At 31.1% G+C, this 19290-nt stretch overlaps 1 protein-coding gene across 1 annotated transcript in view; it reads right to left on the bottom strand.

Moving 5' to 3' along the window:
- Positions 1-16881, bottom strand: part of snz (sorting nexin snazarus) — a 51624-nt gene extending 34743 nt beyond the window's left edge. The window contains exons 1-4 of the mRNA XM_075302764.1: positions 15871-16881; positions 15211-15307; positions 3319-3453; positions 3075-3251 (exon numbers count right to left, since the gene is read on the bottom strand). Of these exons, the coding sequence (XP_075158879.1) occupies positions 3075-3251; positions 3319-3453; positions 15211-15307; positions 15871-16174 (713 nt within the window). The 5' untranslated portion in view covers positions 16175-16881. The remainder of the gene's footprint in view (positions 1-3074; positions 3252-3318; positions 3454-15210; positions 15308-15870) is intronic.
- Between the last annotated feature and the right edge of the window lie 2409 nt (positions 16882-19290).

The following is a 19290-nucleotide window of genomic DNA, read 5'->3' as shown; positions in this document are numbered from 1 at the left end:
AATGGGATTATTTTATGCCAAAAGTCTATTTTTTTTTTTTGAAAAATTTGAAAAAAAAAAATGGAAATATCAAGTTTTTCAAGTTTAATGGCGATTTCGATTGGCAAAAAAGGTGCAACATTCTGGAAATTGATTGCGAGATATAAATGACACTGTCCTAGCGTTTGGGTCCTGTATCCCTCATAATATTATGAATTAATAATAACTTTGGAATGACACTATCATTTGAGAGAAAATACAATGAGGGAAAAAGTAGTGTAACACCAGGCAACATATTTTTTGCGAAACGAAAACGCCCTAAAACAAGTAAGGAAAGTCTAAAATCGGGCGGGGCCGACTATAGTACACCCTGCACCACTTTGTAGATCCACATTTTCGATACCATACATACATACATTTAAATCTGACTCGATCTGGACAAAATTTGTTAGACTTAAAAAAAACTATAGACTTAAAATTTCAGTCGGCTAATCCCCTGGGGTGGAACACAATGTTAGTAAAAAACAAGTAAGGAAAGTCTAAAGTCGGGCGGGGCCGACTATATTATACCCTGCACCACTTTGTAGATCTAAATTTTCAATACCATATCACATCCGTAAAATGTGTTGGGTGCTATATATAAAGGTTTGTCCCAAATATATACATTTAAATATCATTCGATCTGGACAGAATTTGATAGACTTCTACAAAATCTATAGACTCAACATTTAAGTCGGCTAATGCACTAGGGTGGAACATAATGTTAGTAAAAAAATATGGGAAACATTTAAATCTGAAGCAATTTTAAGGAAACTTCGCAAAAGTTTATTTATGATTTATCGCTCGATATATATGTATTAGAAGTTTAGAAAAAATTAGAGTCATTTTTACAACTTTTCGACTAAGCAGTGGCGATTTTACAAGGAAAATGTTGGTATTTTGACCATTTTTGTCGAAATCAGAAAAACATATATATGGGAGCTATATCTACACAGAAAAAAATTTTCAAGAACATTTTTCCAATTAAAATTTTAATTGAGTTTTAAAAAATATTCAATTAAAAATTTAATTGAAAATTTTAATTGGAACAAAAATCAATCACAAAAATTAATAGTATCAAATAATTTTTTAATTGGATCAATTAATTTTTAATTGACCGTCAATTAATTTTTTAATTGATACTATCATTTCTGTGATTGAAGACATTCCAATTAAAAAATTAATTGGATCAATTAATTTCGTGATTATATCAGAAAAAAAAATTTTTGTGTGTAAATCTGAACCGATTTCAACCAAATTTGGCACGCATAGCTACAGTGCTAGTTCTACTCCCTGTGCAAAATTTCAACTAAATCGGAGCAAAATATTGGCATCTGTGGTCATATGAGTGTAAATTGGCCGAAAGCTATATATGGGAGCTATATCTAAATCTGAACCGATTTCAACCAAATTTGGCACGCATAGGTACAACGCTAATTCTACTCCCTGTGCTTCTGGGGCCATATAAGTCCATATCGGGCGAAATATATATATATATATATATATATATATATATATATATATATATATATATATATATATATATATATATATATATATATATATATATATATATATATATATATATATATATATATATATATATATATATATATATATATATATATATATATATATATATATATATATATATATATATATATATATATATATATATGGGAGCTATATCTAAATCTGAACCGATTTCTTCCAAAATCACTAGGGTTCTATTCTGAGCCAAAACACATACTTGTGCCAAATTTGAAGTCGATTGGACTAAAACTGCGACCTAGACTTTGAAAACCAAAATTGTGTTCACGGACAGACGGACATGGCTATATCGACTCAGGAGCCCATCCTGAGCATTTTTGCCAAAGACACTATGTGTCATCTCGTCTCCTTCTGGATGTTGCAAACATATGCACTAACTCATAATACCCTGTTCCACAGTGTGGCGCAGGGTATAAATATGGGAGACATTTAAATCTGACCCAATTTTGAGGAAACTTGGCAAAAGTGTATTTGTGACTTATCAGTCGATAGATATATATTCGAAAAGGCAAATTGAAGTCATTTTTAAAAGTTTTCGACTTAGCAGTGGCGATCTTATAAGGAAAATGTGCGTATTTTGGCCATTTTTTCCCCAAATTGGAGATTTCAATCAAATTTGACATACTTAGTTACCATGTTAATTCTACTCCCTGTGCACAATTTCACGTAAATCATAGTACAACTTTGGCCTATGCGGTCATAGTAGTATAAATCGGGCGAAAGATATATATGGAAGCTATATCTAAATCTCAACCGATTTCAATAAAATTTGACATACTTGACTATAGCACTAATCGTTCTTCTTGTGCAAAATGTCAACCAAATTGGGGTAAAACTCTGGCTTCTGGGGCCCTATAAGTGCATATCGGGCGAAATATATATATATGGGAGCTATATCTAAATCTGAACCGATTTCTTCCAAAATCAATAGGGTTCTATTCTGAGCCAAAACAGAATCTTATGCCAAATTTAAAGTCGATTGAACTAAAACTGCGACCTGGACTTTGATTACAAAAATGTGTTCACGGACAGACGAACGGACGGACAGACGGACATAGCTATATCGACCCAGGGACCCACTCTGAGCAATATTGCCAAAGACACCATATGTCTATCTCGTCTTCTTCTGGGTGTTGCAAACATATGCACTAACTTATAATACCCTGTTCCACAGTGTGGCGCAGGGTATAAAAATCGAATTTTCGGAAAGCCGTGTATTCCAAATTTGAAAACATTGGACCTTTATAAAAGATTAAAAGTCCAAAAATCTAATTACGACCATATAAGCAACAGAATTGTAGAGGACGAAAAACTGTTCAGTTTTTTTGAAAACCTATAATCTTTGGGACAAACAGTGATTTTAAGCCAAAAAACAGTTAAACCTTGAACAGCATGGTCGAGGGCGTGAAACTGTGCAGTTTTTTGAATACCTATACTCTTTGGGACAAACATTGATCTTAACCGCAAAAATCATATTCAAAATTTTTTTTTTTAAATGTGCTTACGCTCTGGCTTCAGCTATGCGAATCTTTTCCAAATGCACTGTAACTCTATTAACCATATCAACGGCTATTAATTTTGAAGCATCCATTTTCTTAGCTCGTTCATGCATTTTTTGTATGGCATTCCATAAATCCTCACGAACAATATCATTCATTAGCTTTGGTTTAGTTACAACATATCTGAAATAAAAATCATACAAAAACGGCTTTAATTGCTAAACAACATTAATAATTCCCAATAACTTACCCCAGCCATGGTGTCATAAAATCTCTTAGGACATATTCTATAATCTGTTGAATTTGTAAATCAACAGTTTTGCCAAATATCAGAGGTAAATTCGAGGCATTCTTAATAGGTTTAGGTAGATCAAATAGGCTATTTCTGTAAGGGAGAAACAAAAAGATGTCATAATAGGCTTATATAATTAAATATGATATTAAACGATAATTATCTATGTATGTATTAAAATTTCTTATCAGATTATTCTGTGATATTTAATATTGGAATATAATGGATATATATAGTATTCTTGTCTTATCTGTAATTATATTTGAAAGTAGAAAAAAACCCACAAACTGAAAATAAATTCTAAGGCATTGTAATCCAAATCCCATCCAATAAAAAATATATCCATATAAATTCGTATTACATTTGCAACACACATACTCAATCAATATGTATCAAGTACTTAGACGTGTATATAAATATGAGATTGTAAACCAGTCGTTTTCATTTACATACTAGTAGTATCTAAAAACAAAAACAATAATAAAACTCATCAAAACTCAAGTTTGGACTTTGATAACATTCCAAATATATATCGAGCTTTGATATACATACAATTATGTATTTTGTTCGACATGCTTGTCATTTAGATGTATCTAATATAATTACTGCAATAAGTTTTTACGAGTTTTGTTGGAAATTAATTTTTTATAACACCTTAATGAAAACCAAGTCGCATGAGGAATATATTTATTTGACCACAAATTTTATTATGGCAAATTAATTTTAGTTACTTACTTGGTTTCAAAAAAATTACTTTGCCACAAGTTATGTTTTAGCTCTATTGGAAACTATCATTACAATAAACGATGTAATGATAACTCCAATTAATAATTAATTGGTTCATTCGCATAAATTATATCGATTTCTGATCTGATTAAACAATTTATAGAATTAAATAAATAAAAATAATTTTAATTCACAATGGACTGAATAGTGGGCCTGAAAATAAGTCGGGATGCCACACACAAAAAAATTTCACGACAAATTTTCCAATTAAAATTTTAATTGAGTTTTAAAAAATATTCAATTAAAAAATTAATTGATTCAACAATTTTTTTAATTGAAACAAAAATTAATCACAAAAATAATAGTATCAATTAATTTTTTAATTGGATCAATTAACTTTTTAATTGACCTTCAATTAATTTTTTAATTGATACTATCATTTCTGTGATTGAAGACATTTCAATTAAAAATTAATTGGATCAATTAATTTCGTGATTGAATCAGAAAAAAAATTTTGTGTGCACTTTAACCTATCCTAACCTAATTCAAAACAAGTATATACGGCCGTAAGTTCGGCCAGGCCGAATCTTATGTACCCTCCACGATGGATTGCGTAGAAACTTCTACTAAATATTGTAATTGTAGTAATGCTTACCGATGGCCAGCGCCGTCTTCTAATTTTAGTCCATTTGTGGTATATATTATGTACAAAAATATATATACACACAAAAAAAATCTGATTCAATCACGAAATTAATTGATCCAATTAAATTTTTAATTGAAATGTCTTCAAACACAGAAATGATAGTATCAATTAAAAAATTGAATTGAAGGTCAATTAAAAAATTAATTTATCCAATTAATTGATACTATTAATTTTTGTGATTGATTTTTGTTTCAATTAAAAAAATTGTTGAATCAATTAAATTTTTAATTGAATATTTTTTAAAACTCAATTAAAATTTTAATTGGAAAAATTTTCGTGAATTTTTTTCTGTGTACAAGGAAGTCCACAAATACCCTACCACAGGACCGGTACAGGACTAGTCCTTGGTGTGTATGGACCAGTCCCAGTTCTGGTCAAAATGTATGGAAGGGATCGGTCACTTTAAAATGGGTTTGTCATTGACGGAGTAAATTTACACTTCAGAACACGTCTTGGACTCATTCCAAAGGACACGTCCTGGGACAATTTAGCAGTAGCACTCCATAGACAGGTCCTCAGGATCTACCCTCGGACAAACTCTTAGAAAACTGTTTCAGTTTGGGCATCCGAACATTTGAAAACATTTGAAATATGGTTATTCTGATAATTTTATTTCACCAAATGTGTAGATCCAAAAAGATTTTAATATCAAGCGAGTACGGAAATCAATAAATTACGGCTATTTAAAAATTGCAAGTAACTGGAGCTAGTTCTGTGATGGGTCAGTCAGTGGCAATTTGCACCAATTTCCCGAAGGGTAATTACACAAAAAAAAAAATCTGATTCAATCACGAAATTAATTGATCCAATTAATTTTTTAATTGAAATGTCTTCAATCACACAAATGATAGTATCAATTAAACAAATAATTGAAGGTCAATTAAAATTAAAAAATTAATTGATACTATTAATTTTTGTGATTGGTTTTTGTTTCAATTAAGAAATTTGTTGAATCAATTAAATTTTTAATTAAATATTTTTTAAAACTCAATTAAAATTTTAATTGGAAAATTTTTCGCGAAATTTTTTTCTGTGTACGAACCGATATGAACTTTTGCGAGGTAATTAGATCCAGATTTGAAATATGGGGTCGCTTTATATGGGGACTATATACAATTATGAATCGATATGGACCAATTTTTGTGTGATTGGAGATCGGTTTATCTGACCACGTACAAAATTTCAACCAGATTGGATGAATTTTGCTCGGATCGGTTTATATGAGGGCTATATATAATTATGGACCGATATGGACCAATTTCTGCATGGTTGTTAGAGACCATATACTAGCAACACGTATCAAATTTCAACCGGATCGGATGAATTTTGTTCCTCCAAGAGGCTCCGGAGGTCAAATCTGAGGATCGATTTATATGGGGGCTATATATAATTATGGACCGATATGGACTAATTTTTTCATGGTTGTTAGAGATCATATACTAACACCACGTACCAAAGTTCAACCGGATCGCATGAATTTTTCTCCTCCAAGAGGCTCCGCATGCCAAATCTAGGAGTCGGTTTATATGGGGGCTATATGTAAAAGTGGTCCGATATGGCCCATTTGCAATACCATCCGACATATTTTTGCATAGCTGTTAGAAACCATATACTAACACAACTTATCAAATTTCAACCGGATCGGATAAATTTTGCTCCTCCTAGAGGCCCCGAACGTCAAATCTGGTTATCGGTATTATATATGGGCTATATATAATTATGGACCGATATGGACCAATTTTTGCATGGTTGTTAGGGACCATATACTAACACCACGTATCAAATTTCAACCAGATCGGATGAATTTTGCTCCCCCAAGAGGCTCCAAAGGTCAAATCTAGGGATCGGTTTATATGTGGACGATATATAATTATGGACCGATATGGACCAATTTTTGCATGGTTGTTTGAGACCATATACTAACAACACGTATCAAATTTCAACCGGATCGGATGAATTTTGCTCCTCCAAGAGGCTCCGCAAACCAAATCTAGGTTAGGTGGCAGCCCGATGTGTATCACACAGAAAAAAATATCACCAAAATATTTCCAATTAAAAAGTTAATTGAAGTTGAACATTTTTTCAATTAATAAATTAATTGATACAATTAACTTTTTAATCATGATAGAAACATTAAGTTAATTAAGTCAATGATTGAAAATTTTAAAATTTTTAATTAACTTTTTAATCAAATTCGGAAGACTAATTCAGTAAAAAAAAGTGCTGATTTTTTTTTAATTAAAAATGTATTTCAAACAATCATTTGTTATTCCAAATAAAAACTCTAAGCCAGTTCAAAAAGTATTTGAAAATATTGACCTTTTTAATTAGAAAATTAATTGAGTTTTGCATTCAACATCAATTAAATTTTTAATTGAATCAATTAAAAAAATTAATTGAAATTTGTTAATCAAACCCATTAGATTTTTAATCAAGAATTTTTTCTATGCCCAATTAAAACTATGATTGATACTATTATTTTCGTGATTGAAGACATTTCAATTAAAAAATTAATTGGATCAATTAATTTCGTGATTGAATCAGAATTTTTTTTTTGTGTGCATAGACAGGTCCTCAGGATCCACCCTCGGACAAACTCTTAGAAAACTGTTTCAGTTTGGGCATCCGGTGTAGTGTTCCAAAAATAGACCGATTTAAGTACTCTATTTTGCCATTTGTGTTTATATGTCAAAAAGAACTCTAATTTTTGATACGACTCGACGACAAATCTCAGCATTTTAGGGGTGTAAAGAACTCTACATTTTAATTTCGGGCCAATAAATTAAAATACGACACAAGGCTATATAGAGACCATATCAAAATATGGGTAGATAACAACAATCTCCAGAATATGAAGTTATAAAAACACAAAATTTCAAAAAAATAATTAAGCTTCCAGAAGTTTAAGAAGTAAAATCCTGGTATTGGTCTATTTAGGCATTTTATAAAAAATAAATCTATATAAAAACGAAAAATACGCAAACATGAAAATGTCGGGCTAATCAGACAGAAAGTTTAGAAATATGATGTGTCAGATATATAAAACAAACATAAACTGCCATAAATTAGGACAGGCAATAATTTTAAATAACCACTACCATACAACAGATGACAATTACGAATATTGTTTCTATAGAAGTAAAATTGTGAAACATCGATTTACAAATGGTCTATCATGGACATTAGAGGTCATCAATTTAATGTAAAGAATTTCGAGTGGCTTTGATGAAAAAACTTTCTAGACCGGCTCAGATGTCAGTTTGGCAGAGTTTTAATTTAAAATTATAGCTGCCAAGGACATCGGGTGTATATGGAGATTTCTCAAGTAATTATCTCCATATACAAAATATGGGCCGACGGGAATTTTGCGTATTTGTTTATGGATCTCAAATCAACTCTAAATTAAAAATTTCTGACAAATCTTATGAAAATTTTAGACTGAGAAAAATTTCGTAAACCAAATCGGAAGATGGGTTTATATGTAAGTGCTGTATCACAAAATTGTCCGGTATGACCCATCGTCGAACTCGACATGCCTGCCAAAAAAGAACGTTAGGTTCTACTGCTATATTGACTTAAAATTGTACCTTTATCAAGAGTATATATAAGGTCATAAATCTGTAGTTTAATATGTGTTAAAAAAGGACAATAATATGTTAAAGAAGGATAATACAATTGACCAATTCAGCCCATATTCTAGTAAAACCTACTATTTATATCATCGTAAAATTTTACCCATATAAATACACTTTGAATGTCCTGAAATCCAGTACTTCGTTTTGCGTTGTTCGATTAAAAACCCTAATGGAATCTAATTTGTCGAAATATTTCTTTAGTTACAACGATATGAAGTGTCTTTCAAATTTTTTTCGCCGGAGTCGGAGTCGAGCAAAATTTTTACGACTCCAGCAAAATCTTCAGACTCCGACTCCGGCTCCGACTCCACAGCATTGGTAATTACGAACCGATATGAACTTTTGCGAGGTAATTAGAGAGACAGAATTGAAATATGTGGTCGCTTTATATGGGGACTATATACAATTATGAATCAATATGGACCAATTTTTGTGTGATTGGAGATCGGTTTATCTGACCACGTACAAAATTTCAACCGGATTGGATGAATTTTGCTCGGATCGGTTTATATCGGTTATTATGTACCAATATGGACCAATTTCTGCATGGTTGTTAGAGACCATATACTAGCAACATGTATCAAATTTCAACCGGATCGGATGAATTTTGCTCCTCCAAGAGGCTCCGGAGGTCAAATCTGAGGATCGTTTTATATGGGGCTATATATAATTATGGACCGATATGGACTAATTTTTTCATGGTTGTTAGAGATCATATACTAACACCACGTACCAAAGTTCAACCGGATCGGATGAATTTTTTTCCTCCGAGAGGCTCCGCATGCCAAATCTAGGAGTTGGTTTATATGGGGGCTATATGTAAAAGTGGTCCGATATGGTCCATTTGCAATACCATCCGACCTATTTTTGCATAGCTGTTAGAAACCATATACTAACACAACTTATCAAATTTCAACCGGATCGGATAAATTTTGCTCCTCCTAGAGGCTCCGAACGTCAAATCTGGTGATCGGATTATATATGGGCTATGGACCAACTTTTGCATGGTTGTTAGAGACCATATACTAACAACACGTATCAAATTTCAACCGGATCCAATGAATTTTGCTCCTCCAAGAGGCTCCGGAGGTCAAATCTGGGGATCGGTTTATATGTGTCCCTGTTGGGGGAGCGTCAAGTTGTTGGTATAAAGTAATTTTATCTAGTAACTTCCTTCTAAAGGATGAAATCTACAATATGTTGGCTATTTTAATATACTCAAAAAAAAAAATAAATAAATAATAATTATAGTATATGTGAAGAATATTTAATCCAAGGATATATTATCATACAAGGATATATTAGAAATACTGCAATTTATTAACTAGGGGGAGATGACAACTCCATAAAAACCCTCTATCTACGCCAGTGTTATTAATAAAAACATATTTGAATATAAACAAACACTGATAGTCAGTAGCCCAGCAATGAAAAGATTGTAATCAGCAGATACCTTGAAAATACCTTCCTAAGTATGCCTTGATTTTTACAAAAAATACATTGTTTTTTTTGCCTAATCGCAGTTAATTTGTATCAGGGCTTTCAATGGGGGATTATATATGACACCAAAAAGAGAATTGCACAAAATTCTTGTTACCATTGTGTATTAAAATTGACTAAAACTTTTTGATAGGCCGACAGGAGAACGAACATCATTAAATAGAATCACAATGTTATACCAATCCGATTTATCAAAGACACCAGGGCTGTGTTTCTTTTCTGCTTGGCGTTACATATTTTGCACAAAGTTTTGTATCCTGCACAACAGTAGGGGTGGTGCAATTAATTTTATGAACACTCCTTTAATATGGGCCCAAACAAATATACATAAATACAAGTGATAGAAACTGACTGTAGGATGACGGAAGAATGTAAAACGGATATGTTATAAGAGAAGATCGTACGACGAAAAATCTCAATTTCCTGGTTTTATTTTACACATTAATGGCCACTGCCATGTAGCTCCGTTAGGCTTTAACTGTAAGTTGACAGGAAGTAAATTGCAACTATCTTCTCATCGGTAAACTTTCAGCATTTCAGTTTCTAACTGGCATATGGAATTTATAGGCAAGATTATAGCTCTGCCCATCGTAGTATGTTTTAAAAGCAAACGGAGCTTTAAGAAAATGCGATTGCCACTCCAGCCAAAAAAATAACCTACCAAAATATAGAGAAAATTTTACGAAAAAACTACAAAAAAACAATATATTTTGAAAAATTTTCTTTCCATAGGAAATCTAGGCAAAATTTTATTTCTATAGAAGATTTTGTCAAAATTTTATTTCTATAGAAAATATTATTAGCATTTTATTTCTATAGAAAATTTTGTCAAAAAATTATTTCTATAGAAAATTTTGTCAAAAATTTATTTCTATAGAAAATTTTATTTCTGTAGACAATTTGATAGAAAATTTTGTCAAAAAGAAAAACAAAAAAAAAATACGAAAAAAATTCTACTAAAAACAATTTATTTAAAAAAATTTTATTTCTATATGAAATCTAGTCAAAATTTTATTTATTTATTCAGTCATAATTTTATTTATATAGAAAGTTTTGTCAAAATTTTATTTCTATAGAAAATTTTGTCAACATTTTATTTCTATAGAAAATTTTGTCAAAATTTTATTTCTATAGAAAAAATTTTATTTCTTTAGAAAATTTGCTAAAATTTTATTTCTTTAGAAAATTTGCTAAAATTTTATTTCTATAGAAAATTTTGTCAAATTTTTATTTCTGTGGAAGATTTTGTCAAAATTTTATTTCTATAGAAAATTTTGTCAAAATTTTATTTCTATAGAAAAAATTTTATTTCTTTAGAAAATTTGCTAAAATTTTATTTCTATAGAAGATTTTGTCAAAATTTTATTTCTATAGAAAATTTTGTCAAATTTTTATTTCTATAGCCCTAGCTTTGGCACTATATACAAATGTAAATATTTCATTTTTGACACTCTTGCCATTTCAACAATATTTATCCGATTTTTATGAAATTTGGACTCAGTGGCAAATTTTTCGTGCTCTTTCATTTTTTTACATTTACATTTTTTGTATTTTTCTTCAAAATCTGCCACTATTTACAAATGTATATATTGTGGTTTAAGATACTTTTAGTTGATTTGTTTTGAATTATTTCATATGAAAATAATACAAATAAAAGAAGAGGAAATAACAACTTAAAATATATATATTTTGGGCAACTGTAGCTTTTGGTTTGCACCCAGGTGTGCTCCACACAGACTGGATTTTTACATTGCCCACATTTTTGCCTTGTAGGACGCTTCCTTTTTTTCTCACCATGGTAGCACATATAGCAAACGGTTTTTACTTTTGAATATCCTCTATCACTTTTATCAGGCATAAAAGATATAGGCAACGATTGTATAGGTTCGCCGATAATGTGTCTACAATGCTCAATTAGGTTTTTGTTATTGGTTTAGAGCCGTTAAAACATGATTCACGAAAAATTTCATGTTTTCACTCCATTGAAGATTTTTATCCAATTTAAATCCGTTATTACTAACCAAAAATTGCTACCTGTCTAATTCAGATAGTTCACCGTCGTTTTCCATATAATATTACCCCACTTCATGCTAATGTAAATCGGAGTAAAATTTGGCCTCTGTGGTCATATGTGTATAAATCGGACTAAAGATATACATGGGAGCTATATCTAAATCTGAACCGATTTAAACCAAATTTGGCATGCATAGTAAGAATGTTAAGTCTACACCCTGTGCAAAATTTCACGTGCATTGGAGTAAAATTTAAGTCTATGGCCATATCTGTATAAATCGGGCTAAAGATATATAGGTGGGAGCTATATCTAAATCTGAACCGATTTCAACCAAATTTGGCATTCATAGTAAGAATATTAATTCTACCCCCTGTGCAAAATTTCATGTAGATCGGAGCAAAACTTTGGCGTCTGTGGTAATATGGGGAGAAAGATATATATGGGAGCTATATCTAACTCTGAACCGATTTCAATAATGTCGAACAGATAATGTTCAAAAACAACAATATTTTTTCTGTAGAGAATATCAGAATGCAAAACAAACATAAAAAAGCGGTTATGAAGTTAAAAATAGTGGCAGATAATGTAGAAAAACATTGGTGCCTAAGCTAGGGATAGATAATAAAAAACTATCTATCAACAGTGATCTAGATGCCTCATCGCAAATACCACCATAGTGAACACTTCACGAACGGAACGGTTGTTTGATAATGAGGTAGTCCACGAATATTGAAGGAACTCTCAACATCTGACTTAGAGAAAGGGAATCCGCACACAAAAAAAAAATTCTGATTCAATCACGAAATGAATTGATCCAATTAATTTTTTAATTGAAATGTCTTCAATCACGAAAATGATAGTATCAATTAAAAAATTAATTGATCCAAATTAAAAATTAATTGATACTATTAATTTGTGTGATTGATTTTTGTTTCAATTAAAAAATTTGTTGAATCAATTAAATTTTTAATTGAATATTTTTTAAAAATCAATTAAGATTTTAATTGGAAAATTTTTCGTGAAATTTTTTCTGTACGTACACAGAAAAAAATATCACCAAAATATTCCCAATTAAAAAGTTGATTGAAGTTGAAACTTATTCAATTAAAAAATTAATTGATACTATTAACCTTTTAATCAAACTAGAAAAATTAAGTCAATTTAGTTAATGATTGACATTTTTAAAATTTTCAATTAAAAAAATAATTGATACAATTAACTTTTTAATCACACTCGGAAGAGTAAGACACTTAATTCTGGCTATTTTTTTAAACCTTAATTAAAACAAATTGAAACTATGAATTTTTAAATCAAACTAAAAATTATTAAAAATTGTTATAGAAACTCATTGAAATATATGTAACTATAGCGACTAAAAATAGTTTCGCTTTTAATTAAAAAATTAATTGAATTTTGCAATCAACATCAATTAAAACTTTGATTGAATCTATTAAAAAAATTAATTGAAATTTGCTATTAAAATCAATTAATTTTTTAATCAAGAAATTTTTTGATACCCAATTAAATCTGTGATTGATACTATCATTTTCATGATTGAAGACATATCAATTAAAAAATTAATTGGATCAATTAATTTTGTGCTTGAATCTGAAAAAAAATTTTTGTGTGTAGACATGGTATAACACACACACACACCTGAAGTATGGACAGTACAGTTGATCCCCTACAAACTGCTTGTATATAAACAGGAAACTGAGCTCCAAAATCCAAATGAAACAGGGCCACAAATGTGAGGCAACGCTTCCTAATGAATATGAGCCCCTTGAAAAAGATTCCCAACAAAATATAACTGAAACATGAAAATCGTCCCCAAAATAAAATTAGGGCCGAATGCCGGCCACACAAAAATAAAATCTCAGGCGATACATTGCTATTCAGAACAACAAACATGTGTACACTTGCCACCATTGTGACATGTTAGAATGCGAAAATAGCCCCCACTTGGAAAGGAAGCACAATCCCAAATGGAAATTAGGGTGTATTGTTATAATGTAAACAGGCCCCAAAAATAAAATGCATTTACTCCTCAAAAACATAAAAATGTTATTGTTTTTGGGGACCTACTTTATTTAGCATTTTGGGGTTAATTTCCATGGGACCAATATCCATAGCGCCGCCAGAATCACTTTCTAAAAAAAACATTAAAAAATAAAAATGTTGTTGTTTTTTTGGGTCCTGCTTCATTAAGTTTTGGGGCTAAGTTTCCTGGGGCCAATAACCATAGCACCGCCAGAATCACCTACTATGTTATTTATACTATATGGAAATGATATCTAAAAAGAAAATGAATCACGTGCAAATCTTATGGAAGGTTTCTTGTAAATATTGTAATTGTTTTTCTTGGTTTTGTATTTTTAAATATAATTCATAATTTTCTCCATAAGAAACGTGACTACATTTATTTAACTTCTGTCATAAATCCCTGTTGTCTAATACATTGATAAGTAGATTTTCAAGTTCACTAAAATTGCAAACACGATTAAGACGACGAAGTCGATTCGTATTAAAATTATTATCGCCAAATTTATTTCGTTAAATCGATATTTTATATAAGGCCGGGGAAGCAATGGTTACGTTTTTCGGGATTAACATGATGTCTTCCACATAGACTTGCTGAAGAGGGTTATAACTATCACAGTCTATTATTGGGCCGATACGGAATAGAAATATTGACTGCTGTCGATCATGGTTAGAGTACTGATTTAAGTTTTTTTTTCTTATTTATATAACAACAGTAAAGAATATTACTACAGTGAAACCTCTCAAACTTGGGCACTCTGGAAACCGGACACCTCCCAAATGTGGACAGTTGTCTGGGGACGTTTGCTATATTAACGCATTAAAATTAAAATCTCATAAGTGGACTCCTCCCAAATATGGACAAAATTTAGGCGACCGTGAGTGTCCACCTTTCAGAGGTTTCACTGTATTGATGCAATGTTCTGTCTGAATAGTCTAAGTGAGCCTGACATTGGATCCTTCCGTCATTCTATCTTGCAGCTTAAATTTCGAAGAAAAAAGTTATCTCACTAAATAATAATTCGTAGGAATTGCCGTGGACCATTGGAAATATTTGATCAACGGATTTTTTCCATACAATCCAAATAAAGAAATTGTCGCAATAATTTGTTAGACCCGCCTTAATATTTCCCTAAAGCATACACATTTGAATTTGTATCCTTTTTTAATATATGTCTAAAATTAGTAAGCATGTCAATCTCATTCTTTATTTTAATTTGGATACTTACTGTGTGGCATTGTATAGAACATTAAGTGGTTCGCGGTTTGGCTTTGGCGGTTCCTTTGTGGTAAACAAATAATGAATATAGACTGTCCCAGCCACAGCTGAAATAATGACCAAAAATTACCAATTATAATCAACTAGAGACAATTCTAAGATAAGAAATTGTAGTGGATCAATAATTCAATGAAGAATAGAGTTATAATATGAGATGATAAGAATTTAATTTAATTTTATTTAAACGGAGAAAGAAAACACACAATCACACACAACCCGTATTATATTTCTACGGCCCAAAAAAAAATTAAATAAGGTCGAAGTGACCGTAAAGAAAGAATTCGAAATATAACGATGGTGATAAGAATAAATGGCAGGGTTATATGGAAGTTATTAATAATAATAATTATGAAATTAAATATTATCCGCCGGCCTCCATGCAACTACATATGGTCGATACTATATCAAAATGGTAGATGGGGGTATCAATGAGGATGTAAAAAAGGGCGTAGATTTTGGTATTATAACAAAGAAAACTACACAGATATATGTTCTTTTTTTTGTTTTGCATAATACACTTTACACAGGCGGCCGACTATTCATGGGTGATGATGGGCCCGTTGATGGTCATAATATTACAAAATTGATACACATTCATGTATCTACTTACCGGCAACAACCAGAAGCAGGGAATACAAAACAAACAGTATGAATAGAAAGAATATGGGATAATACCATATGATGGCCAGCAATGTCACTGCCAAGGCAGACAAAAAAATTTTCCAATTAAGTTGTATAACACGTAGTATTGAAGACCAGGTCTTAAGCTTGGAGGAGGAGGAAGATGATGGTGCTGTTGATGACGATGAAGGAATGTTTTTAGAACTGCTGCCATTTTCTTGTGGTGTATTATCCACTAATGGGAATAAAGGACGACGATTTGGAAAATTTTCTAGAGCGTCAAATGCTGGCATTTCGCCTTCACCGCAAAGACCTGTCAATATGACCAATTCCTTTAAATGTTAACTTCCTCCTCTGTGGGTTTATGCGACCGCTGCTGCTACAACTGCTGCTTCTGGCTACAATGATGTTATTCACATTTTATTTTTATGAGCATTGCCCACATTTTATATACACTAGGTGGGGTTAAACCTTTAGAATGAAGGGAATATTCAATATTCCAATATCTTTTTAGGTACAAATCAATATATTCTCCTTTAATATAAACCGAATACTTCTTATCCTTATTGCTTGATTATCCTTGCTGCAAAAATTTGATGGCAACAAGTTGTTGTTACATAAAATTTTGGGGAATGAAATTAAGTATACTTTGGATTTTTGTTTGTTTTAGACTTCTATGTCACCACTAAAGGATTTTGGATTTTATTCCTGCTCCCAATATTTCTTTTCTTTTGTATACAAAACAAACACAAACACACAACACTTGTGGGAAATTGAACAGCTTTTTTCTATTGCATACACTTTCACTGTTATTATCGTTTATTTCCGTCCAATCTAATAAAACGGGAGTGTCATTTCGTTCATATGGAATTTTATACGCGCACTTGATGTCTGAGTAAATATTTTTGTAATTATGGTATTGTACTGGATTGGGTATTTATCGGGAAAACTGTTTACTTATTAGTGTATTCAAATTCGGACTGCGTAATATTCTCTCGTTTGGGTCTCTCATTTGTCTCATGCAAACATTTCACATATGACAGATGACCAATACCACCCCCTAGCGACTCAACAAAACACAATGAAAACAGAAACCATATTGCGGTTTATGTAAACAAATTTTATTAATGAAATTAATTGAAATAGAAGTAATTTAAGAAAATACCTATAAAGCTTAAAAAAGTACGCTCAATTTGCATTGGAAAGTTTATTTTACATTTTATTTAGATTTTCGTTTTGGTCAAAAACGAAAAAGAAAACGCGCGTAGTAGCAGTTCTTGTTGTGTTTTATTCCTTTATAGATCGCACAGAGTTGCCGTTATTAAGAATTCAATTTAAACCGGATTTTAGAGCGAGCAGCTTAGGGATGACATCGTAGACTTTTTTAACCCAGTGTGTTATAATTACACTTAAAGAAAACGAGAAAATAGTTAACGGTAAACAAAACGCAAAATATTTTCTCGTTTTTGAGGAGAAGCTACGCGATTACCTTTTGAAGTACTGATGTCTGCTAGCTACTACGATTACCTTTTGAAGTACTGATGTCTGCTAGCTACTATTATTTGTTTTAAAAATAATTTTTAACCCAGGATTCGTGAGTACAAACTCAATCAATACCGAAAAGTATTGCGGTGCTTCGTGAAACATAAAAAAAAAAAACAAAATAGTAAACATTCAATGCAAACGTTTGATTAATTATTAAATCATTACAATAAGAAAAAAAGAATCTAATGTTATTCTGTTTTTCGTCATTAGTTCAATTTATTATTGGAAAAATAACACCCTATATTGCTAAATAAGAATATGTTTGGTTATGTCCCATTGTTATGATCGTTTCGCATAGCAAACGTTTGCAAACGTTTTATTCACATTTCGTTTCCGAACGAAATAACTTTGCTCCGCAAATCCGAAGAATCTTAAAGGAATCGCTTAGTTTTGTTCTCTTGTGCTATGTTTGTTGTTTTGTTATCATCTGCGTACAAAACGATTCACAAAAATTGAAAGGTTTGAATCGCTCTTTGTCGCTCTCTGAATAAAATATCACAACATATATATGTTTACTCGAAATTTGTAAATTTTATATATGTTTACATTTACACATATTATTTTTAGGAAACATTCATGTCCCAAACATAATATATTCTAACATACCCTGCCAACATTTTTTTGAATTTGACGGCACTTCTGAGAATCCCCACTACGTCGAAAAGAATCGTATACGACATCCAAAACTCGTCGGAAAAGCGCCGTCACTATTGAGAAGTTGTACCACGCCAAGTTACTATATTAAAGAATCGCATGAGTGCAATTATTAGGAGAATTTTTAGCACGAATCCAATAAGAGCCCCCTCGAACTGTCATACCAAGTGCATTTTAAGATAATTGTAAAAAAAATCAAGCATTTTAAGATAATTGTAAAAAACACGATTATTTTTTTTTTATTAAACATTTATAACACTCATTGAAAAAAGTCTGCTAAAAACAGCAGTCGATGTCTGCTGTTATATTTTTGTACTTCAGGGCCTAATGAACAACAATTTATAAAATTTTTAGGTTATAAATTTTTCCCCAAAGCATATTTAAGAACCAAAAGTAGTTTTTGGTATATTTTTGCACAGTAATATATTTACAAGCTCCTAAATACGATCAGCAAACATTTTGTTTGCTGTTATGCCTTAATTCGATAAATATTCAGATTTTTGGTCAAATACTATAGATATGCATAAAATATTGTGTTAGTTATGTTAGGATAGCCCTAAGTTGACATTTTTATTTGTTTTAGCCAAAATAAAACATGTTTTAGTGTAATCGAGCTTAAAAAATAGCAGGAAATGTTTGCTATTTCAGCAAACAATGACTGCTGTCCCTTTTTCAACAGACTTTCTGCTGTTTTAGCAGACTTTTATGCTGTCCCTACTAACAAATTTCTTAGGGTGAAATTTTTATAAATATAACATTTATACGACTATCAGTTCACATTTAACATACTTTTTTGCATTAATAACAGAATCAGTTACAAGTAGCAAGTTACATGTTGCAGCGTCTATCAGCCAGTTTGTTTATTCTCGATGGAGGCAGCGTGTCTGAAAAAATATTGGAAAAACTATCACTTTACTCCATTTGGAAATTCGAAATTGTACTCCAATATACCTCTCACAATTTTAAGCGTAATAACTATATTTTCAGCACTTCATTTTCGTTTTTATTTAAATAAATTATAATAAGATAGTTGCGCTTGGCGTTTCACAAAATATAAAATGGCTTTTGTAACATTAGTGATGGCAAAATACTTTCATGTACATTTTGTATTTTTTGATACGCTTCCCCCATCGCAGTTGGCGATTGTTGTAGTGTCACTTACGGGTAGCGATGAGGATGAAATGGAACTTTGAAACGCTGGCAGGGTCCA

This window comes from Haematobia irritans, chromosome 3 (genome assembly GCF_050003625.1).
Source record: "Haematobia irritans isolate KBUSLIRL chromosome 3, ASM5000362v1, whole genome shotgun sequence".
NCBI classification, from domain to species: Eukaryota; Metazoa; Arthropoda; class Insecta; order Diptera; family Muscidae; genus Haematobia; species Haematobia irritans.
This window is presented reverse-complemented; position numbering and strand designations above follow the sequence as displayed.